Source organism: Somniosus microcephalus, chromosome 12, assembly GCF_052327205.1.
Source record: "Somniosus microcephalus isolate GS21.2 chromosome 12, FLI_Smic_1.0, whole genome shotgun sequence".
Lineage (NCBI taxonomy): Eukaryota > Metazoa > Chordata > Chondrichthyes > Squaliformes > Somniosidae > Somniosus > Somniosus microcephalus.
The window spans coordinates 215,354,835-215,379,456 of NC_140998.1; the positions used below are offsets into that span (position 1 = coordinate 215,354,835).

General features: G+C 52.7%; 1 protein-coding gene across 1 annotated transcript in view; it reads left to right on the forward strand.

Annotated features, from left to right (window-relative positions):
* The first annotated feature begins 1,446 nt into the window (after window positions 1-1,446).
* Window positions 1,447-24,622, forward strand: part of LOC147110093 (uncharacterized) — a 46,578-nt gene continuing 23,402 nt past the window's right edge. The window contains exons 1-3 of the mRNA XM_086004045.1: window positions 1,447-1,583; window positions 13,288-13,378; window positions 15,758-15,858. Of these exons, the coding sequence (XP_085860171.1) occupies window positions 1,500-1,583; window positions 13,288-13,378; window positions 15,758-15,858 (276 nt within the window). The 5' untranslated portion in view covers window positions 1,447-1,499. The remainder of the gene's footprint in view (window positions 1,584-13,287; window positions 13,379-15,757; window positions 15,859-24,622) is intronic.

Sequence of the window (24,622 nt, forward strand, 5' to 3'; positions counted from 1 at the left end):
AAAAGCTTAGAGTTCATAAAGTAAAGCTTTGAAAATGTGTTGACTGTTGTGAAGATGTTTATGTCGTTATGATTGATTGATATTGATTTTGTTTAACCTCTAAGGAAGGGGGATATAATGATCAGTAACATGTCATTCTAGAATGGTACACTAGGTGGAGCTGTATGTTTAGTAGGGGCTACCCACAAGGCAGTAGTCAAGATGGATGCCTGTACACTAGTCCACATGGCTGAATAAATGACTAGCTCAAGCTAGCTGTTCATAATGAAAACGTCTATTTATTTACGAACATAACAGACTTGAGCACAAAAATCTAGGCAGACGCTCCCAGTGCAGTACTGAGGGAGCTCCCCACTGTCGCAGGGGCAGTACTGAGGGAGCGCAGCACTGTCGGAGGGGCAGTACTGAGGGAAAGTCCGCACTGTCGGAGGGGCGGTACTGAGGGAGCGCCGCACTGTCGGAGGGGCAGTACTGAGGGAGCGCCGCACTGTCGGAGGGGCAGTACTGAGGGAGCGCCGCGCTGTCGGAGGGGCAGTACTGAGGGAGCGCCGCACTGTCGGAGGGGCAGTACCGAGGGAGTGCCGTGTTGTCGCAGGGGCAGTAATGAGGGAGCGCCGCACTGTCGGGGGGCAGTACTGAGGGAGCGCCACACTGTCGGAGGGGCAGTACCGAGGGAGCGCCGCACTGTCGGAGGGGCAGTACTGAGGGAGCGCCGCACTGTCGGAGGGGCAGTACTGAGGGAGTGCCGTGTTGTCGCAGGGGCAGTACTGAGGGAGCGCCGCACTGTCGGAGGGGCAGTACTGAGGGAGCGCCGCACTGTCGGAGGAGCCGCCTATTGGGATGAGATGTTAAACCGAGGCTCAGTCTGCCCTCTCAGGTGGATGTAAAAGGCCTCTATTTGGAAGAAGAGCAGGGCGGGGTGGGTTCTCCTCGGTGTCTTGGGGCCAATATTTATCCCTCAACCAACACTACTTGAAAGAAAACCTGACGCCGCGTTCATTTATCTCGGCGCTGTCCGTGGGAGCTTGCTGTGCGCAAATTGGCCGCCGCGATCGGTGCATGTGCAGGAAGCGAGCAAATTTTCAAAACCGTGGCATCTTGGGGGGAGATGGCGCTGAGGTTGCGCCGGGTGCTGTTGAAATACAAGAATGTGTGTGTGTCTTTGTGCTGGAGACTGCAGGGTGGCTAATGTCAGAGTCAATGGAGGAGAGAGAGAGATAGAGGGAGCAGTGCGCAGGCGAGCTGCCGGTGTTAAGTTTGTCCGTGAGCAGGCGCAATGCCGGTGTTGCCGGCGTTAAGTTTGTCAGTGAGCAGGCGCAATGCCGGTGTTGCCGGCGTTAAGTTTGTCAGTGAGCAGGCGCAGTGCCGGCGATGGGTCCGTGGCTGTGCGCAGGCGCGATGCCGGTGTTGACTTTGTCAGTGCGCAAGCACGCTGCCGGTGTTGCCGGCCATGAGTCCGGTGGGGAGGCAGTGCGCAGGCGTGGTGCCGGCGGTGGGAGATGGCGGCCTCGTCGGCGGACGGAGACGACTCGCTTTATCCCATCGCCGTGCTGATCGACGAGCTGCGCAATGAGGACGTGCAGGTGAGGCTGAGGAGGAGGGGGGATTGAGAGTTGAGGGGAGGGGGTTTGAGGGATTGAGAGTTGAGGGGAGGGGGTTTGAGGGATTGAGAGTTGAGGGGAGGGGGTTTGAGGGATTGAGAGTTGAGGGGAGGGGGTTTGAGGGATTGGGAGTTGAGGGGAGGGGGTTTGAGGGATTGAGAGTTGAGGGGAGGGGGTTTGAGGGATTGAGAGTTGAGGGGAGGGGGTTTGAGGGATTGAGAGTTGAGGGGAGGGGGTTTGAGGGATTGAGAGCTGAGGGGAGGGGGTTTGAGAGTTGAGGGGAGGGGGTTTGAGGGATTGAGAGTTGAGGGGAGGGGGCTTGAGGGATTGAGAGTTGAGGGGAGGGGGCGTGAGGGATTGAGAGTTGAGGGGAGGGGGCGTGAGGGATTGAGAGTTGAGGGGAGGGGGCGTGAGGGATTGAGAGTTGAGGGGAGGGGGCGTGAGGGATTGAGAGTTGAGGGGAGGGGGCGTGAGGGATTGAGAGTTGAGGGGAGGGGGCGTGAGGGATTGAGAGTTGAGGGGAGGGGGCGTGAGGGATTGAGAGTTGAGGGGAGGGGGCGTGAGGGATTGAGAGTTGAGGGGAGGGGGCGTGAGAGATTGAGAGTTGAGGGGAGGGGGGCGTGAGGGATTGAGAGTTGAGGGGAGGGGGCGTGAGGGATTGAGAGTTGAGGGGAGGGGGCGTGAGGGATTGAGAGTTGAGGGGAGGGGGCGTGAGGGATTGAGAGTTGAGGGGAGGGGGCGTGAGGGATTGAGAGTTGAGGGGAGGGGGCGTGAGGGATTGAGAGTTGAGGGGAGGGGGCGTGAGGGATTGAGAGTTGAGGGGAGGGGGCGTGAGGGATTGAGAGTTGAGGGGAGGGGGCGTGAGGGATTGAGAGTTGAGGGGAGGGGGCGTGAGGGATTGAGAGTTGAGGGGAGGGGGCGTGAGGGATTGAGAGTTGAGGGGAGGGGGCGTGAGGGATTGAGAGTTGAGGGGAGGGGGCGTGAGGGATTGAGAGTTGAGGGGAGGGGGCGTGAGGGATTGAGAGTTGAGGGGAGGGGGCGTGAGGGATTGAGAGTTGAGGGGAGGGGGCGTGAGGGATTGAGAGTTGAGGGGAGGGGGCGTGAGGGATTGAGAGTTGAGGGGAGGGGGCGTGAGGGATTGAGAGTTGAGGGGAGGGGGCGTGAGGGATTGAGAGTTGAGGGGAGGGGGCGTGAGGGGAGGGGGTGGAGGAGGGATTGAGAGTGGAGGGGAGGGGGTTAGAGGGGTTGAGGGGAGGGGATGGAGGGGGGTTGAGAGTTGAGGGGAGGGGGTTTGAGGGGTTGAGAGTTGAGGGGAGGGGGTTTGAGGGGCGGGGGGCTGAGGGGCGGGGGGTTGAGGGTTGAGGGGCGGGGGGTTGGGGGGCGGGGGGTTGAGGGGCGGGGGGCTGAGGGGCGGGGGGCGGGGGGTTGAGGGGCGGGGGGGCTGAGGGTTGAGGGGCGCTGAGGGTTGAGGGGCGGGGGGTTGAGGGGCGGGGGGTTGAGGGGCGGGGAGCTGAGGGGCGGGGGGTTGAGGGGCGGGGAGCTGAGGGGCGGGAGGCTGAGGGCTGAGGGGCGGGGGGCTTTGAGGGGAGCTGGGGTTGGAGGGGTTGAGGGGAGTGGGTTGGAGGGGTTGAGGGGAGCGGGGTTGAGGGGAGGGGGATTGAGTGGTTGCGTTGAGGGGAGGGGGTTTGAGGGGTTGAGGGGAGGGGGTTGAGGGTTATGGGGAGGGGGGTTGAGGGGTTGAGGGGAGGGGTTTGAGGGTTATGGGGAGGGGGGTTGAGGGGAGGGGATTTGAGGGGAGCGGGGTTGAGGGGAGGGGGGTTGAGGGGAGGGGTTTGAGGGTTATGGGGAGGGGGGTTGAGGGGAGGGGGTTGAGGGGTTGACGGGAGGGGTTGAGGGAAGGGGGTGAGAGTTGAGGGGCGGGGGTTGGAGAGGGCAAGGGGAGGGGGTTGGCGGGGTTGAGGGGAGGGGGTTGGCGGGGTTGAGGGGAGGGGGTTGGCGGGGTTGAGGGGAGGGGGTTGGAGGGGGTGAGGGTTGAGGGAAGGGGGTTGGAGGGGGGTGAGAGGGTTGAGGGGAGGGGGTTGGAGGGGTTGAGGGGAGGGGGTTGGAGGGTTGAGGGGAGGGGGTTGGAGGGTTTGAGGGGGGTTGAGGGGTTGAGGGGAGCGGGGTTGAGGGGAGGGTTTGAGGGGTTGAGAATTGAAGGGAGGGATTTGAGGGGCTGAGGGGAGGGGTTTGAGGGTTGGTAGGGGTTGGAGGGGAGGGGGCTGGAGGGGTTGAGGGGAGGGGGTTGGAGGGGTTGAGTGGGGGGGGGAGGGGGTTTGAGGGGAGGGGTTTGGAGGGTTTGAGGGGAGGGGTTTAGAGGGGTTGAGGGGAGGGGTTTAGAGGGGTTGAGGGGAGGGGGTGAGGGGAGGGGGGTTGAGAGTTGAGGGAAGGGGTTTGAGGGGGCTGAGGATTGGTAGGGGTTGAGGGGGAGGGGTTGGAGGGGTTGAGGGGAGGGGGGTTGGCGGGGTTGAGGGGAGGGGGGTTGGAGGGGTTGAGAGTTGAGGGGAGGGGGCTGAGGGGAAGGGATTTGAGGGTTTGAGGGGCTGAGGGTTGGTAGGGGTTGAGGGGGAGGGGTTTGGAGGGGTTGAGGGGAGGGGGTTGGAGGGGTTGAGGGGAGGGGGTTGGAGGGGTTGAGGTTGGAGGGGGTTGGAGGGATTGAGAGTTGAGGGGATGGGTTTAGAGAGGTTGAGGGGAGGGGGGTGAGGAGTTGAGGGGAGGGGGGTTGAGGGGAGGGGGATTGAGGGGTTGAGGGGAGGGGGGTTGAGGGGACAGGGATTGAGGGGTTGAAGGGGGGTTTGAGGGCTTGAGGGGAGGGGGTTTGACTGGTTGAGGGGAAGGGCTGTGAGGGATTGAGGGGAGGCGGTTTGAGCGGAGGGGGTTTGAGGGGTTGAGAATTAAGGGGGGGGTTTGAGGGGTTGAGAGTTGAGGGGAGGGGGTTTGAGGGGAGGGGGTTGGAGGGGTTGAGTTGAGGGGAGGGGGTTTGAGGGATTGAGAGGGGAGGGGGGGTTGAGAGTTGAGGGGAGGGGTTTGAGGGATTGAGAGTTGAGGGGAGGGGTTGGAGTGATTGAGGATTGAGGGGAGGTGGTTTGAGGGGTTGAGGGGAGGGGTTGAGAGTTGAGCGGAGGGGGTTTGAGGGGTTGAGAATTAAGGGGGGGTTGAGGGGTTTAGAGGGGTTGAGGGGAGGGGGTTGGAGGGGTTGAGAATTGAAGGGAGGGATTTGAGGGGCTGAGGGGAGGGGGTTTGAGGGGCTGAGGGTTGGTAGGGGTTGGAGGGGTTGAGGGGAGGGGGTTGAGTGGGGGGGAGGGGGTTTGAGGGGAGGGGGTTGGAGGGGTTGAGGGGAGGGATTGAGAGGGGAGGGGGGTTGAGAGTTGAGGGGAGGGGTTTGAGGGATTGTGGTTTGAGGGATTGAGAGTTGAGGGAAGGGGTTGGAGTGATTGAGGATTGAGGGGAGGTGGTTTGAGGGGTTGGGAGGTGGTTTGAGGGGTTGAGAGTTGAGGGGAGGGGGTTTGAGGGGTTGAGAGTTGAGTTGAGGGGTGGGGAGGTGAGAGTTGTGGGGCGGAGGGGTTGCGGGGCAGGCGGTTGAGGGTTGCGGGGCAGGGGGTTTAGGGTTTCGGGGTTGAGGGGAGGGGGTTGAGGGAAGGAGGTTGAAGGAGTGGTTTGAGTGGGAGGAGGTTGAGTGGAGGCAGTTTGAGGTGGTTGAGGAGGAGAAAGAGGTTGAGGAGAGGGGGTTAAAGAGGTTGGTTGAGGGGAGGGGGTTGAGGAAGAGGAGGTTAGGGGAGGGGATTTGAGGAGGGGGTCGAGGGGAGGAGGTTTGAGGAGGGGTTTGAGGAAGAGTTCAGGAGGAGTTTGAGGGCAGGAGAGGGGGTTGAGGGGGGAGGGGGTGGAGGAGGAGTTTGAGGGGGAGTGGGTTGAGGCAAGGGGCTTGAGTGGGAGGGAGGCGGTTGAGGTGGGGAGGGTTTTGACAGCAGAGGTGGGGGCACTGGTTTGAAGTGAGAGGGGGAGGGGGTTTGGGGGAGCTGGAAGGGCGGGGAGGGGGGAGATGGGCTTGGAAGTGGAGGGCGGGGGTTTGATGGGGATGAGGGTAGGGAGGGGCAGTGGGTTAGGGTGGGGGTTGGGAAGGAGCAGGGATTTGGGAGGCTAGTGGGATGGGAGGGAGTTTGTGTGGTGGTTGGAAAGGGGGTGTTGGGCGGGTGGGGGGGCGGTTGTTGAGATGGTGGGCGGGGTTCACCCTGCAGGGGGAGGGAGGTTTGTGGCCCATGGTGGGTAGAGGGGGCAGGGCAGTGATTTGAGGTGAGCTGGGAGGGAGGGTGTGAGGGGAGGGGGTTCACATAAAGCGGGGCTGAGGGTGGGCTATAGGGAGGGGGATGAGAGGGGAAGGGCAGTGGTTTGAGCGGAGGAATGGCATTGAAAGGCGGGGTTCACATGAAGCAGCACTGGACCGTCAGACGTGCGTCTGTGCTTAATTTCCGAAGTGGATCTTTGCTGCTGTGCAAGACAATCGAGAAGCTCGACACCATCCAGGACAAAGCAGCCCGCTTCATTGGCACCCCATCCACCACCTTAAACATTCACTCCCTCCACCACCGGCGTACCGTGGCTGCAGTGTGGACCATCTACAAGATGCACTGCAGCAACTCGCCAAGGCTTCTTCGGCAGCACCTCCCAAACCCGCCACCTCTTCCACCTAGAAGGACAAGGGCAGCAGGCGCATGGGAACACCACCACCTCCAAGTTCCCCTCCAAGTCACACACACCATCCTGACTTGCAAGTATATCGGCCGTTCCTTCATCGTCGCTGGGTCAAAATCCTGGAACTCCCTCCTTAACAGCACTGTGGGAGCACCTTCACCACACGGACTGCAGCGGTTCAAGAAGGCGGCTCACCACCACCTTCTCAAGGGGCGACTAGGGATGGGCAATAAATGCCGTCCTCGCCAGCGACGCCCAATTCCCGAGAATGAAGAACAAAAGGAGTAGGTGAAGCTGGGAGTGAGAACCAAGGTCTCGGATTGAGCTGCGACAGATGAGCTTGTGACAATGCACATTTGAGGAATGGAGTGAAATACTGAATGCAGATTTGCCTTCGCTGGGCGTGTTATTTGACTCGAGCAATGCATGATTCAGATATTTCCCGACCTCGGGACGTCCCAAAGCCTTTACAGCCAATGAAGTACTTTTTTTGAAGTGTAGTCACTGTTGTAATGTAGGAAACACGGCAGCCACTTTGTGCACAGCAAGCTCCCACAAACTGCAGTGTGATAAATGACCAGATCATCTGTTTTTTTTTAAGTTGATGTTCGTTGAGGGATAAATATTGGCCCCAGGACACCGGGGAGAACTCCCCCCTGCTCCTCTTCCAAATAGTGGTCATGGGATCTTTTACACTGTCAGACGGGAGAATTTATAATGGGGAATGAGGAAATAGCGGAGAAATTAAATAAATACTTTGTTTCTGTCTTCACGGAGGAAGACACAAAAAACCTCCCAGAAATACGAGAAAACCAAGGGTGCGACGAGAATGAGGAACTTAAAGAAATTATTAGTAAAAAAAAAACAGTACTAGCAAAATTAATGGGACTAAAAGTAGATAAATCCCAAGGACCGGATGACCTACATCCTAGTGTTTTGAAAGAGGTGGCCATTGGAATAGTGGACGCATTGGTTGTCATCTTCCAAAATTCTACAGATTCTGGAACGGTTCCTGCAGATTGGAGGATAGCAGATGTAACCCTGCTATTTAAGAAAGGAGGGAGAGAGAAAACAGGGAACTACAGACCTGTTAGCCTCACATCAGTAGTTGGGAAAATGCTGTAATCCATTATAAAGGATGCAATAACTGGGCACTCAGAAACTAATAATAAGATTGGGCAAAGTCAACATGGATTTATGAAAGGGAAATCCTGTTTGACAAACCTATTGGAGTTCTTTGAGGATGTAAGTAGTGGAGTAGACAAAGGGGAACTGGTAGATGTGTATCTGGATTTTCAGAAGGCCTTCGATAAGGTCCCACACAAGAGGTTGGTGATCAAAATTAGGGCACATGGAATTGGGGGTAATATACTAGCATGGATTGAGAATTGGTTAACAGACAGAAAACAAAGAGTAGGGATAAACGGGTCTTTTTCAGGATGGCAGGCTGTGACTAGTGGGGTATCGCAAGGATCGGTGCTTGGGCCCCAGCTATTCACAATCTATATCAATGATTTGGATGAGGGGACTAAAGAGACCTGGGTGTTCTTGTGCACCAGTCGCTGAAGGTAAGCATGCAGGTGCAGCAGGCGGTTAAGAAGGCAAATGGTATGTTGGCCTTCGTAGCGAGAGGGTTCGAGTACAGGAACAAGGATGTCTTGCTGCAGTTGTACAGGGCCTTGGTGAGACCGCACCTTGAGTATTGTGTGCAGTTTTGGTCGCCTTATCTGAGGAAGGACGTTCTTGCCATGGAGGGAGTGCAGCGAAGATACACCAGACTGATATCTGGGATGGCAGGAATGACGTATGAGGAGAGATTGTGTTGATTGCGCTTATACTCACTGGAGTTTAGAAAATTGAGAGGGGATCTCATCGAAACCTATAAAATTCTGTCAGGTCTGGACAGACTAGATGCAGGAAGGATGTTCCCGATGGCGGGGGAGTCCAGAACCAGGGGTCATAGTCTAATGATAAGGGGTAAGCCATTTAGGACAGAAATGAGGAGGAATTTCTTCACCCAGAGAGTGGTGAACCTGTGGAATTCTCTGCCACAGAGGGCGGTGGAGGCCAGTTCATTAAATATATTCAAGAAAGAGTTGGATATGTTTCTTGAGGCTAAAGGGATCAAGGGATATGGGGAGAAAGCAGGGACAGGGTACTGAATTTGGATGATCAGCCATGATCTCATTGAATGGCGGAGCAGGCTTGAGGGGCCGAATGGCCTACTCCTGCTCCTATCTTCTATGTTTCTATGTAACATTTCCAAATTTGCTGATGATACAAAGCTAGGTGGCAGTGTCAGTTGCGAAGAGGATGTGAAGAGGCTTCAAGGGGATCTCGACAGGCTCAGTGAGTGGGCGAGAACATGGCAGATGGATTATAATGTGGATAAATGTGAAGTTATCCACTTTGGTAGAAAAAACAGAAAGGCAGAGTATTTCCTAAAGGGTGAAAGATTGGGGAATGCAGATGCTCAAAGGGACCTGGGTGTCCTTGTACATGAGTCACTGAAAGTGAATGTGCAGGTGCAGCAAGCCATTAGGAAGGCAAATGGTATGCTGGCCTTCATTACAAGAGGATTTGAGTACAGGAGTAAAGAAGTCTTACTCCAATTATATAGGGCCCTGGTGAGACCACACCTGGAGTACTGTGTGCAATTTTGGTCTCCTGACCTAAGGAAGGATATACTTGCCATAGAAGGTTCACGAGATTGATTCCTGGGATGGCGGGACTGTCGTATGAGAAGGGATTGAGTAAACTAGGCCTGTATTCTCTTGAATTCAGAAGAATGAGAGGGGATCTCATTGAAGCATACAAAATTATTACAGGGCTTGATCGGGTGGATGCTGGGAGAATGTTTCCCTTGGCTGGGGAGTCTAGAACCAGAGGCCACAGCCTCAGGATAAAGGGTAGGCCATTCAGGACTGAGATGAGAAGATATTTCTTCACAGAGGGTGATGAATCTTTGGAATTCTCTACCCCAGAGGGCTGTGGAGGCTCAGTCATTGGGTATATTCAAAACAGAAGTCGATAGATTTCTGACTATAAGGGCATCAAGGGATATGGCGATAAGGCCGGTGAATGGAGTTGAGGCAGAAGATCAGCCATGATCTCATTGAATGGCGGAGCAGGCTCGAGGGGCCGAATGGCTGACTCCTGCTCCTATTTCTTATGTTCTTGCGTGTAGAGGGAGCTTTACCCTGTATCTATCCTGTGCTGTACCTGCCCTGGGAGTGTTTGATGGGACAGTGTAGAGGGAGCTTTACTCTGAATCTAACCTGTGCTGTACCTGCCCTGGGAGTGTTTGATGGGACAGTGTAGAGGGAGCTTTACTCTGTATCTGACCCGTGCTGTACCTGTCCTGGGAGTGTTTGATGGGACAGTGTAGAGGGAGCTTTACTCTGTATCTAACCCGTGCTGTACCTGCCCTGGGAGTGTTTGACGGGGCAGTGTAGAGGGAGCTTTACTCTGTATCTGACCCGTGCTGTACCTGCCCTGGGAGTGTTTGATGGGACAGTGTAGAGGGAGCTTTACTCTGTATCTAACCCGTGCTGTACCTGCCCTGGGAGTGTTTGATGGGACAGTGTAGAGGGAGCTTTACTCTGTATCTAACCCGTGCTGCACCTGCCCTGGGAGTGTTTGATGGGACAGTGTAGAGGGAGCTTTACGCTCTATCTACCCCGTGCTGTACCTGCCCTGGGAGTGTTTGATGGGACAGTGTAGAGGGAGCTTTACTCTGTATCTAACCCGTGCTGTACCTGCCCTGGGAGTGTTTGATGGGACAGTGTAGAGGGAGCTTTACTCTGTATCTAACCCCGTGCTGCATCTGCCCTGGGAGTGTTTGACGGGACAGTGTAGAGGGAGCTTTACTCTGTATCTAACCCGTGCTGTACCTGCCCTGGGAGTGTTTGATGGGACAGTGTAGAGCGAGCTTTACTCTGTAACTAACCCGTGGAATTCTCTACCCCAGCGGGCTGTGGATGCTAAGTCGTTGGGTATGTCCAAGGCTGAGATCGATAGATTTTTGTACGCTAAGGGAAGCAAGGGATGACGAGGAGGAGGGAGATCAGCCATGATCTTATTGAATGGCGGAGCAGTCTCGAGGGGCCGTATGTCATGTTCCTAAAGGAGGGTTATCGATGAATGCAGCAGCAGAAGTGATGGCTGTTCAGTCTGTGATGTCCTTGCCTGGGTAAACAGGAGTTTCACTCGCTTTACTCCACTCAAAACACCCAGCTCGCTTTTTAATCAAATCCACAGGGTGAGGCATTCCTGCAACTGAGGAGGATTAGATCGGCCTTGGAGGGGAAGCAATGCAGGTTCCCCAGAATGATACCCGGGGGTCTAAAAGGGAGAAATCACCAGGACCAGTTGCACAGACTAGGCTTGTATTCCCTCGAGTTTAGAGGATTGAGGGGGGTAAACTGATTTGATAGGGTGGTTACAGAGAAAGCAATCTCCTCTAGTCGCGGGAGGGGGAAGAGTCCTGCTATTGCACGGAACCTACTTTGTACAAAGCACCTTTAGTTATCAAGATGGGCGCAAAGAGGCGGGACTACGCTTTCCGGGGGATCTGATCGAGGTTGATAAGATAATGAAGGGAATAGATCGTGTTACAGCTGACCCCTTGGTCCAATTAAATAGGTTCGGGAGGACCGGGGGGACGATCTCAAGTTGTACGAGGCCAGAATTGGGTTAGATGTCAAGGAGGTGGTGCTTTTCCCGGGAGAATAGCGGGACCTCTGGAACAGGCCGCCGTCCCCTGTGGTGGACGCGGACTCGCTGGATTACTTCGAGCGAGAGCGGGCCCTGTTTCAGGCTGGGGTGGAGATCAACTCTTACAGAAGGGTAGGCACTGCGGGGAATTCAGGACCAGAGTGATTGCCTGGACTAGATTCAGTCGCCTAGCTGGGACGGAGAGGAATTTCCCAGATTTCTCTTCCCAAATTGGCCTGTTTGTTTTAAAATCTGGCCTCTCCCAGGGGATCACGTGGTTTCGATATTTTTTTTATTTGTATATGGGATGTGGGCGTCGCTGGCGAGGCCCAGTATTTATTGCCCATCCCTAGTCGCCCCTTGAGACGGTGGTGGTGAGCCGCCTTCTTGAACCGCTGCAGTCCGTGTGGTGAAGGTACTCCCACAGTGCTGTTAGGGAGGGAGTTCCAGGATTTTGACCCAGCGACGATGAAGGAACGGCCGATATACTTCAAAGTCAGGATGGTGTGTGACTTGGAGGGGAACTTGGAGGTGGTGGTGTTCCCATGCGCCTGCTGCCCTTGTCCTTCTAGGTGGCGGGTTTGGGAGGTGCTGTCGAAGAAGCCTTGGCGAGTTGCTGCAGTGCATCTTGTAGATGGTCCACACTGCAGCCACGGTGCGCCGGTGGTGGAGGGAGTGAATGTTTAAGGGGGTGGATGGGGTGCCGATCAAACGGGCTGCTTTGTCATAGAGTTATACAGCCCCGAAAGAGGCCCTTCGGCCCATCGTGTCCATGCCGGCCATCAAGCCCCGTCTATTCTAATCCCATTTTCCAGCACTTGGTCCGTAGCCTTGTATGCTATGGCATTTCAAGTGCTCATCTAAATGCTTCTTGAATGTTGTGAGGGTTCCTGCCTCTACCACCCTTTCAGGCAGTGAGTTCCAGATTCCAACCACCCTCTGGGTGAAAAAGTTTTTCCTCGAATCCCCTCTAAACCTCCTGCCCCTTACCTTGAAACTATGCCCCCTGGTTATTGACCCCTCTACTAAGGGGAAAAGTTCCTTCCTATCTACCCTATCTATGCCCCTCATAATTTTGTACACCTCAATCAGGTCCCCCCCTCAGCCTTCTCTGCTCTAAGGAAAACAACCCCAGCCTGTCCAGTCTCTCTTCATAGCTGAAACGCTCCAGCCCAGGTAACATCCAAGTGAATCTCCTCTGCACCCTCTCCAATGCAATCACATCCTTCCTATAATGTGGCGACCAGAACTGCACACAGTATTCCAGCTGTGGCCTAACTAGCGTTTTGTACAGCTCCATCATAGCCTCCCTGCTCTTGCCTTCATTAGCCGAGGCATAGAATATAAGTATCCCATATGCCTTTTTAACAACCTTATCTACCTGTCCTGCTGCCTTCAGGGATCTATGTACATGCACACCAAGGTCCCTCTGATCCTCTGTTTTTCATAGGGTCCTACCATTCATTGTATAATCCCATGCCTTGTTAGTCCTCCCAAACTGCATCACCTCACACTTTTCAGGGTTAAATTCCATTTGCCACTGTTCTGCCCATCTGACCATCCTGTCTATATCGTCCTGCAGCCTGAGGCTTCCCTCCTCGCTATTTACCACTCCACCAATTTTGGTGTCATCTGTGAACTTACTGATCATACCCCCTACATTCATATCTAAATCATTAATGTACACTACAAACAGCAAAGGACCCAGCACCGATCCCTGCGGTACACCACTGGACACAGGCTTCCAGTCACAAATACAACCTTCGACCATCACCCTCTGCCTCCTGCCACGAAGCCAATTTTGGATCCAATGTGCCAAATTGTCCTGGATGGCGTCGAGCTTCTTGAGTGTTGTTGGAGCTGCACTCATCCAGGCAAGTGGAGAGTATTCCATCACACTCCTGACTCGTGCCTTGTAGATGGTGGAAAGGCTTTGGGGAGTCAGGAGGTGAGACACTCGCCGCAGAATACCCAGCCTCTGACCTGCTCTTGTGGCCACAGTATTTATGTGGCTGGTCCAGTTAAGTTTCTGGTCAACAGACAAAGGCATCACACTTGTGTGGGACAGATTGGATGGACCAGAGGGTCTTTACCTGTCTGCCATTGTTGGTATGCGCGGAACGCACTCTGGTCTCGACGCTGAACCCCGTAAAACCCCGGTGCGGGAAACGATTGTACGTGGAATCGCTGCAGCATCGCGAGCATCCGGGCGGTTCCTTAACGTTGCTCTCTTCTGTTGCAGCTCCGTCTCAACAGCATCAAGAAGCTGTCCACCATCGCTCTGGCACTGGGTGTGGAGCGGACACGTAGCGAGCTGCTGCCCTTCCTGACAGGTGAGCCCCAAGGGAGGGAGAGCGAGCGTCCCCGCCTGGGCTTTGTGCATTGCTCGCCAAACACTTTGCACAGCGGGGACTTGGAGCTGACGCTGTCCCGGTTCGAGGCTGAGGTTCCCCTGAGCTGCTGCGGCCCCTGGATGGATAGCTGCAGGATATAACGTGCAGGCGACACCGCCAGTGTCACACGGTATTCACAGCACAGAAACAGGCCATTCGGCCCAACTGGTCCGTGCCGGTGTTTGTGCTCCACACCAGCCTCCTTCCACTCCAGCCTCCTTCCACTCCTCTTCATCTCACCCCGTCAACACCAGCCTCCTCCCACCCTTCTTCATCTCACCCCATCAACACCAGCCTCCTCCCACCCCTCTTCATCTCACCTCGTCAACACCAGCCTCCTCCCACCCCTCTTCATCTCACCCCGTCAACACCAGCCTCCTCCCACCCCTCTTCATCTCACCCCATCAACACCAGCCTCCTCGCACCCCTCTTCATCTCACCCCGTCAACACCAGCCTCCTCCCTCCCCTCTTCATCTCACCCCGTCAACACCAGCCTCCTCCCACCCCTCTTCATCTCACCCCGTCAACACCAGCCTCCTCCCACCCCTCTTCATCTCACCCCATCACCATATCCTTCTATTTCTTTCTCCCTCATGTGTTTATCCAGCTTCCCCTTAAATGTATCTCTGCTCTTCGCCTCGACTACTCCCTGTGGTAGCGAGTTCCCCATTCTCACCACTCTCTGGGGAAAGAAGTTTCTCCTGAATTCCCTATTGGATTTATCAGTGACTCTCTTATATTGATGGCCCCTAGTTCTGGTCTCCCCCACAAGTGGAAACATCTTCTCTACGTCTACCCTATCGAACCCATTTCATTATTTTAAAGACCTCCATGAGGTCACCCCTCAGCCTTCTCTTTTCCAGCATTTCCTGATGGGTATAACCTCTCAGTTATGGCATCGTTCTAGTAAATCTTTTTAGCGCCTTCTCTTGTGCCTCTATATCCTTTTTATAATACGGAGACCAGAACTGTGCACAGTGCTCCAAGTGTGGTCTAACCAAGGTATATGGAGACCAGAACTTGCACAGTGCTCCAGGTGTGGTCTAACCAAGGTATACGGAGACCAGAACTGTGCACAGTGCTCCAAGTGTGGTCTAACCAAGGTATATGGAGACCAGAACTGTGCACAGTGCTCCAAGTGTGGTCTAACCAAGGTATATGGAGACCAGAACTGTGCACAGTGCTCCAAGTGTGGTCTAACCAAGGTATATGGAGACCAGAACTGTGCACAGTGCTCCAGGTGTGGTCTAACCAAGGTATACGGAGACCAGAACTGTGCACAGTGCTCCAAGTGTGGTCTAACCAAGGTATATGGAGACCAGAACTGTGCACAGTGCTCCAAGTGTGGTCTAACCAAGGTCTATGGAGACCAGAACTGTGCACAGTGCTCCAAGTGTGGTCTAACCAAGGTATATGGAGACCAGAACTGTGCACAGTGCTCCAAGTGTGGTCTAACCAGGGTATACGGAGACCAGAACTGTGCACAGTGCTCCAAGTGTGGTCTAACCAAGGTATATGGAGACCAGAACTGTGCACAGTGCTCCGTGTGGTCTAACCAAGGTTTATGGAGACCAGATCTGTGCACAGTGCTCCAAGTGTGGTCTAACCAATGTATACGGAGACCAGAACTGTGCACAGTGCTCCAAGTGTGGTCTAACCAGGGTATATGAAGACCAGAACTGTGCACAGTGATCCAGGTGTGGTCTAACCAAGGTATACGGAGACCAGGACTGTGCACAGTGCTCCAAGTGTGGTCTAACCAAGGTATATGGAGACCAGAACTGTGCACGGTGCTCCAAGTGTGGTCTAACCAAGGTATATGGAGACCAGATCTGTGCACAGTGCTCCAAGTGTGGTCTAACCAAGGTATATGGAGACCAGAACTGTGCACAGTGCTCCAAGTGTGGTCTAACCAAGGTATACGGAGACCAGAACTGTGCACAGTGCTCCAAGTGTGGTCTAACCAAGGTATACGGAGACCAGAACTGTGCAGAGTGCTCCAAGTGTGGTCTAACCAAGGTATATGGAGACCAGAACTGTGCAGAGTGCTCCAAGTGTGGTCTAACCAAGGTATATGGAGACCAGAACTGTGCACAGTGCTCCAAGTGTGGTCTAACCAAGGTATATGGAGACCAGAACTGTGCACATTGCTCCAAGTGTGGTCTAACCAAGGTTCTGTACAAGTTTAACACAACTTTGCTGCTTTACAATTCTATCCCTCCAGAAACAAACCCCGGCGCTTGGTTTACATTCCGCGTGGATTATGAATGGCTGACCGGAGTAAAGAACCCAACCCCTTCCTTTGTTTAATATTCCAGACACAATCTACGATGAGGATGAGGTGCTGCTCGCCCTGGCCGAGCAGCTGGGATCGTTCACCACCCTGGTGGGAGGCGCGATGCACGTCAACTGCTTGCTGGTACGTGGCATTGACCATTTACAGCTCTCTTTTCCCCCCCCCCCATCTGTGCTGCGCTGGGTCCCGCGCGACTCTGACTGCCGAGTCTATCGATGGTGAGCAGTCGGCAGCAGCAGAGAGATTTAGCGGGTCTCAAGTGCCGAAATCACGAAAAGCTCGTGGGCTGGTAGAACACAAAAATGTGTGAACAATAGGCTGATTCAGTGTTGGCCTGAGGGAGGCTGGAATACAGAGTGGGGGAAGTAATGCTTCAGTTGTTTTAACTGTTCAGTTCTGGGCACCGCACCTCAGGGGCATAAGAACATAGAACATGAGAATTAAGACCAGGAATCGGCCGTTCGGCCCCTCGAGCCTGCTCCGCCATTCAATGCGATCATGGCTGATCTTCGACCTCATCTCCACTTTCCCGCCCGATCCCCATATTCCTTGATTCCCTTAATATCCAAAAATCTATCGACCTCGGTCTTGAATATACTCAACGACTGAGCCCTCTGGGGTTGAGAATTCCAAAGAATCACCGCCCTCTGAGTGAAGAAATTCCTCCTCGTCTCAGTCCTAAATGGCCGAGCCCTTATTCTGAGACTGTGACCCCTGGTTCTAGACTCCCCAGCCAGGGGAAACATCCTCCCTACAGCTACCCTGTCAAGCCCTGTAAGAATTTTGTATGTTTCAATGAGATCACCTCTCATTCTTCTAAACTCTAAAGAATATAGGCCTAGTCTACTCAATCTCTCCTCATAGGGCAATCCCCCCATCCCAGGAACCAGTCTGGTGAACCTTCGTTGCACTCCCTCTATGGCAAGTATATCCTTCCTTAGGTAAGGAGACCAAAACTGTCCACAATACTCCAGGTGTGGTCTCACCAGGGCCCTATATAATCGCAGTAAGTCGTCTTTACTCTTATACTCAAATCCTCTTGTAATAAAGGCCAACATACCATGTGCTTTCCTAATTGCTTGCTGTCCCTGCATGTTAACTTTCAGTGATTCGTGTACAAGGACACCCAGGTCCCTCTGAACACCAACATTTCCCAATCTCTCACCATTTAAAAAACACTCTGCTTTTCTATGCTTCCAGCAAAGGATGACTTAAAAAAAAAAAAGAGAGAAGATGAATTATGAGAGTAAACTGGCAAGAAACATTAAAACAGATAGTAAGAGCTTCTACAGGTATATAAAAAGGAAGAGAGTAGCTAAAGTAAACGTTGGTCCCTTGGAGGATGAGACTGGGGAATTAATAATGGGGAACGCGGAAATGGCAGAGACTCTGAACAAATATTTTGTATCTGTCTTCACTGTAGAAGACACTAACAACATCCCAATAATGGACAATCAAGGGGCCACAGGGAAGGGGGAACTAAAGACAATCACTGAGGAAATAGTACTCGGTAAAATAATGGGACTAAAAGACGACAAGTCCCCTGGACCAGATGGCCTGCATCCCAGGGTCTTAAAAGAAGTGGCTGCAGAGATAGTGGATGCATTGGTTGCAATATACCAAAATTCCCTGGACTCTGGAGAGGTCCCAGCGGATTGGAAAACCGCAAATGTAACACCGCTATTTAAGAAAGGAGGGAGACAGACAGCAGGAAACTATAGACCAGTTAGCCTAACATCTGTCGTTGGGAAAATGCTGGAGTCCTTCATTAAGGAAGCAGTAGCAGGGCATTTGGAAAATCATAATGCAGTCAGGCAGAGTCAGCATGGTTTTATGAAAGGGAATTAATGTTTAACAAATTTGCTGGAGTTCTTTGACGAGGTAACGAGCAGGTTGGTCAAAGGTGAACCAGTGGATGTGGTGTATGTGGATTTCCAGAAGGCATTCGATAAGGTGCCACGTAAAAGGTTACTGCATAAGATAAGAGCTCACGGAATTGGGGGTAATATATTAGCATGGATAAATTACGAGGACAGGTTGGCCCAGACTAGGCTTGATTTTCCCTCGAGTTTAGAAGATTAAGGGGTGATCTAATCGAGGTGTTTGAGATGATTGAAGGATTCGACAGGGTAGAGAGAGAAACTATTTCCTCTGGTGGGGGGAGTCCAGAACAAGGGGGCAGAACCTTAAAATTAGAGCCAGGCCGTTCAGGGGTGATGTCAGGAAGCACTTCTTCACACAAAGGGTGGTGGAAATCTGGAACTCTCTTCCCCCAGAAAAGATGTCGAGGCTGGGGGTCAATTGGAAATATCAAGTATTAAGGGTTACGGAACCGAGGCGGGTAGATGGAGTTAAATACAGATCAGCCATGATCTAATTGAATGGCGGAACAGGCTCGAGGGGCTGAATGGGCCTCCTCCTGTTCCTGTGTAACAGGCTCGAGGGGCTGAATGGGCCTCCTCCTGTTCCTTTCTAACAGGCTCGAGGGGCTGAATGGGCCTCCTCCTGTTCCTGTGTAACAGGCTCGAGAGGCTGAACGGGCCTCCTCCTGTTCCTGTGTAACAGGCTCGAGGGGCTGAACGGGCCTCCTCCTGTTCCTGTGTAACAGGCTCGATGGGCTGAACGGGCCTCCTCCTGTTCCTGTGTAACAGGCTCGAGGGGCTGAATGGGCCTCCTCCTGTTCCTGTGTAACAGGCTCGAGGGGCTGAATGGGCCTCCTCCTGTTCCTGTGTAATAGGCTCGAGTGGCTGAATGGGCCTCCTCCTGTTCCTGTGTAACAGGCTCGAGGGGCTGAATGGGCCTCCTCCTGTTCCTGTGTAACAGGCTCGAGGGGCTGAATGGGCCTCCTCCTGTTCCTATGGTAATAGGTTCGAGGGGCTGAATGGGCCTCCTCCTGTTCCTGTGTAACAGGCTCGAGGGGCTGAATGGGCCTCCTCCTGTTCCTATGGTAACAGGCTCGAGGGGCTGAATGGGCCTCCTCCTGTTCCAGTGTAACAGGCTCGAGAGGCTGAATGGGCCTCCTCCTGTTCCTATGGTAACAGGCTCGAGGGGCTGAATGGGCCTCCTCCTGTTCCTGTGTAACAGGCTCGAGGGGCTGAATGGGCCTCCTCCTGTTCCAGTGTAACAGGCTCGAGAGGCTGAATGGGCCTCCTCCTGTTCCTATGGTAACAGGCTCGAGGGGCTGAATGGGCCTCCTCCTGTTCCTATGTTCCATTCAATCTTAACCCTTCTGGGTGAGATTTTCGGGGTGCTGTGGGAATCCATGTAAGGGAGGGGGGTCTAAATCTCGAAGTGTGATGGTGGTCGGATTTCCCGTCTCGCCCTCTGCTCTGTAAAACCCACCCAATTGACAGCCAGGAGCCGTTGAGCTGGCCCATCTAGCCTGTCCCGCACCCCATGACAACTGGAGCAGCGTGACTAGACACGGCCCCTCCCCTTCCCAGTAGCCATGTTGTCACCTGGGAGAGGCCAAAAAGAGCAGAGTTAAAAACACAGGGCGAATAACAACAACAGCTTGCATTTATACAGCGCCTTTAACGTAGTAAAACGTCCCAAGGTGCTTCACAGGAGCGTAAATCAGCCTAAAAGTGACACCGAGCCACATCAGGAGATATTAGGACAGGTGACCAAAAGCTCGGTCAAAGAGGACGGTTTTAAGGAGCGTCTTAAAGGCGGAGAGGTTTAGGGAGGGAATTCCAGAGCTCGGGGCCCAGGCGGCTGAAGGCACGGCCGCCAATGGTGGAGCGATGGAAATCGGGGGATGTTCAAGAGGCCAGAATTGGAGGAGCGCAGAGATCGCAGAAGGTTGTAAGGGCGAAAATACTCTGTCAAAATTCCCCCCTCAATTTTCCGCCCGTCCCCGCCCCCGAGGTGATCGCAACCCAGTCCAGGCGATCGCATGGACCACGTGTTGCCTCTTGGGATACGATCTCCGCCCCAGTCGGGGAACCGCTCCAGCTCCCGCTGAAAGGCACAGAGGGAGTCGGCACCCTCCGCACCACCCAGCAAAACACTCCAGAGGCTCGCTGCTCTCTGGGGGCTGGGTGGCGGGGGGGGGGGGGAACAAACAACCGCCCAACACCCAGTCTATTCCTGCTTCTTGCTTTAATGTAAACAGAAAGAGATAAAGCAGTCGTTTGGCACTGAGAGTTCGTGTGAGATAACCAGACCCAACTGCCTCGTACTGCTGACGTGTGGCTGAGTAAACAGGCTCGAGGAATGGCGTTCTTCCATCCCTGCATTCCCAGGGGGGAGCTGCAGTCATCAGAGAATTCAGGAAAGATAGGCAAAAAGGAAAGGGAGGAGGGGTAGCATTACTGGTTAAAGAAGGGATTAGCACAATTGTAAGGAAGGATATTAGCTCTGATGAGGTGGAATCTGTATGGGTAAAATTGAGAAATACTAAGGGGAAAAAAACATTAGTGGGAGTGGTTTATAGACCTCCAAACAGTAAGGCGGAGGTTGGGGATGGCATTAAAAGAGAAATTAAAGAAGCGTGCAATAAGGGCACAGCAGTCATCATGGGTGACATTAATCTACATATAGATTGGGCCAACCAAATTAGTAACAATACTGTGGAGGAGGAATTCCTGGAGTGTTTACGGGATGGTTTCCTGGACCAATATGTCGAGGAACCAACCAGAGATCAGGCCACCTTAGACTGGGTATTATGTAACGAGAAAGGATTAATTAGCAATCTTGTTGTACGAGGCCCCTTGGGTCGGAGCGATCATAATATGATCGAATTCTTCATTAAGATGGAGAATGAAGTAGTTGACTCAGAAACTAGGGTCCTCAATTTAAATAAAGGAAACTACGATGGTCTGAGAAGCGAGTTGGGTAGGATTGATTAGGGAATGGCACTCAAAGGGTTGACGGTGGATAGGCAATGGCAAACATTCAAAGACCGAATGGATGAACTACAGAAGTTCATCCCAGTTTGGCATAAAAATAAAACAAAAAAGGTGACTCAACCGTGGCTAACAAGGGAAATTAGGGATAGCATAAGATCCAAGGAGAGGACATACAAATTGGCCAGAAAAAGCAATAATCCTGAGAATTGGGAGCAGTTTAGGATTCGACAAAGGGATTAATTAAGAAGGGGAAAATAGAATGTGAGAGTAAGCTTGCTGGGAACATAAAAACTGACTGTAAAAGCTTTTATAGATATGTAAAGAGAAAAAGATTGGTGAAGTCAAGCGTAGGTCCCTTGCAGTCAGAATCAGGGGAATTTATAATGGGGAGCAAAGAAATGGCTGACCAACTAAATACATATTTTGGTTCTGTTTTCACAAAGGAGGACACAAATAACCTCCCAGAAATACCGCGGAACATAGGGTCTGATGAAAGGGTGGAACTGAAAGAAATCAGTATTTGTAGGGAAATGGTGTTAGGAAAATTGATGGGACTGAAGACCGATAAATCCCCAGGGCCTGATATTCTACATCCCAGGGTACTTAAGGAGGTGGCCCTAGAAATAGTAGATGCATTAGTGGTCATCTTCCAGAACTCAATAGACTCTGGAACAGTACCCATGGATTGGAGGGTAGCTAATGTTACCCCACTATTCGAAAAAGCGGGGAATTATAGACCGGTAAGCCTGACATCGGTAGTGGGGAAAATGCTAGAGTCCATTATAAAAGATGGAATAGCAGAGCACTTGGAAAGCAGTGACAGGATCGGACAAACTGAACATGGATTTACAAAAGGTAAATCATGCTTGACTAATCTACTGGAATTTTTTGAGGATGTAACTGGTAAAATAGATAAGGGAGAACCAGTGGATGTGGTGTATTTGGACTTTCAGAAGGCTTTCGATAAGGTCCCGCAGAAGAGGTTAGTGTGCAAAATTAAGGCACATGGGATTGGGGGCAAGGTATTGACTTGGATGGAGAACTGGTTGGCGGACAGAAAGCAAAGAGTTGGAATAAACGGGTCGTTTTCCGAGTGGCAGGCAGTGACTAGTGGGGTACCGCAAGGATCGGTCCTAGGACCCCAGCTGTTCACAATATATATTAATGATCTGGACGAGGGAATTGGATGTAATATCTCCAAATTTGCAGATGACACAAAGCTGGGTGGGAGGGTATGCTGTGAGGAAGATGTCATGAAACTCCAGTACGATTTGGACAGGTTGGGTGATTGGGCAGAAACATGGCAAATGCACTATAATGTGGATAAATGTGAGGTTATCCACTTTGGTGGCAAAAACAGGAAGGCAGATTATTATTTGAATGGCAATAGATTGGGAGAAGGGGAAGTGCAAAGAGACCTGGGTGTTCTTGTGCACCAGTCGCTGAAGGTAAGCATGCAGGTGCAGCAGGCGGTTAAGAAGGCAAATGGCATGTTGGCCTTCGTAGCAAGAGGGTTCGAGTACAAGAACAAGGATGTCTTGCTGCAGTTGTACAGGGCCTTGGTGAGACCGCACCTTGAGTATTGTGTGCAGTTTTGGTCGCCTTACCTGAGGAAGGACGTTCTTGCCATGGAGGGAGTTCAGCGAAGATTCACCAGGCTGATACCTGGGATGGCAGGAATGACGTACGAGGAGAGATTGTGTCAATTGGGCTTATACTCGCTGGAGTTTAGAAGATTGAGAGGGGATCTCATCGAAACCTATAAAATTCTCAGGCCTGGACAGACTAGATGCAGAAAGGATGTTTCTGATGGCCGGGGAGTCCAGAACCAGGGGTCATAGTCTAAAAATAAGGGGTAAGCCATTTAGGACTGAAATGAGGAGGAATTTCTTCACCCAGAGAGTGGTGAACCTGTGGAATTCTCCGCCACAGAGGGCGGTGGAGGCCAGTTCATTAAGTATATTCAAGAAAGAGTTGGATATATTTCTTGAGGCTAAAGGGACCAAGGGATATGGGGAGAAGGCAGGGACAGGGTACTGAATTTGGATGATCAGCCATGATCTCATTGAATGGCGGAGCAGGCTCGAAGGGCCGAATGGCCTACTCCTGCTCCTACCTTCTATGTTTCTACAGCACAGGAGGAGGCCGTTCGGCCCATCGTGCCTGTGCCGGGTCTTTGAACGAGCTCTCCAATTCGTCCCACTCCCCCCTGCTCTTTCCCCACAGCCCTGTGAATTTTTCCCCTTCAAGTATTTCTCCAATTCCCCTTTTGAAAGTTACTATTGAATCTACTCCCACCGCCCTTTCAGGCAGCGCGTTCCAGATCATCATAACTAACTGCATAACCATTTCTCCTCATCTCCCCTCTCTTTTTATTCCAATGATCTTCAATCTGTGTCCTCTGGTTACCGACCCTCCTGCCACTGGAAACAGTTCTCCTTATTTACTCTTATCAAAACCGCTCGTAATTTTGAACGCCTCTATTAAATCTCCCCTTAACCTTCTCTGCTCTAAGGAGAACAACCCCAGCTTCTCCAGTCTCTCCACATCACTGAAGTCCTTCATCCCTGGGACCATTCTGGTCAATCTCCCCTTAACCTTCTCTGCTCTAAGGAGAACAACCCCAGCTTCTCCAGTCTCTCCACATCACTGAAGTCCCTCATCCCTGGGACCATTCTGGTCAATCTCCCCTTAACCTTCTCTGCTCTAAGGAGAACAACCCCAGCTTCTCCAGTCTCTCCACATCACTGAAGTCCCTCATCCCTGGGACCATTCTGGTCAATCTCCCCTTAACCTTCTCTGCTCTAAGGAGAACAACCCCAGCTTCTCCAGTCTCTCCACATCACTGAAGTCCCTCATCCCTGGCACCATTCTGGTCAATCTCCCCTTAACCTTCTCTGCTCTAAGGAGAACAACCCCAGCTTCTCCAGTCTCTCCACATCACTGAAGTCCCTCATCCCTGGGACCATTCTGGTCAATCTCCCCTTAACCTTCTCTGCTCTAAGGAGAACAACCCCAGCTTCTCCAGTCTCTCCACATCACTGAAGTCCCTCATCCCTGGGACCATTCTGGTCAATCTCCCCTTAACCTTCTCTGCTCTAAGGAGAACAACCCCAGCTTCTCCAGTCTCTCCACATCACTGAAGTCCCTCATCCCTGGGACCATTCTGGTCAATCTCCCCTTAACCTTCTCTGCTCTAAGGAGAACAACCCCAGCTTCTCCAGTCTCTCCACATCACTGAAGTCCCTCATCCCTGGGACCATTCTGGTCAATCTCCCCTTAACCTTCTCTGCTCTAAGGAGAACAACCCCAGCTTCTCCAGTCTCTCCACATCACTGAAGTCCCTCATCCCTGGGACCATTCTGGTCAATCTCCTCCGCACCCTCTCCAAGGCCTTGACTTCCTTCCTAAAGTGTGCGGGGCCCAGAATTGGACACAATACTCCAGCTGGGGCCAAACCAGTGTTTTATAAAAGGTTTCACATAACTTCCCTGCTGTTGTACTCCAGGCCTCCATTTATAAAGCCCAGGATCCTGTATGCTGATTTAACAGCTTTATCGATTTGTGTATGTGAACCTCCCAGCTCTCTCTCTCCTTGCAGCCCCAGTTAGTTTATATTGACTCCTCGTTCTTCCCTTTTCTCGAGAAAAGAGAAGACTGAGGGGTGACCCGATGGAGATCTTGATGATTATGAAGGGGTTCGATAGGGTAGACGGAGAGAAGACGTTGCCACTTGTGGGGGAGACCAGAACTAGGGGCCATCAATATAAGATAGTCACTGATAAATCCAATAGTGAATTCAGGAGAAACTTCTTTACCCAGAGAGTGGTGAGAATGGGGAACTCGCTCCCACAGGGAGTGGTTGAGGCGAAGAGCAGAGATACATTTAAAGGGAAGCTGGATAAAGACATGAGGGAGAAAGGAATAGAAGGATATGGTGATGTGGTGAGATGAAGAGGGGTGGGAGGAGGCTGGTGCTGATGGGGTGAGATGAAGAGGGGTGGGAGGAGGCTGGTGTTGATGGGGTGAGATGA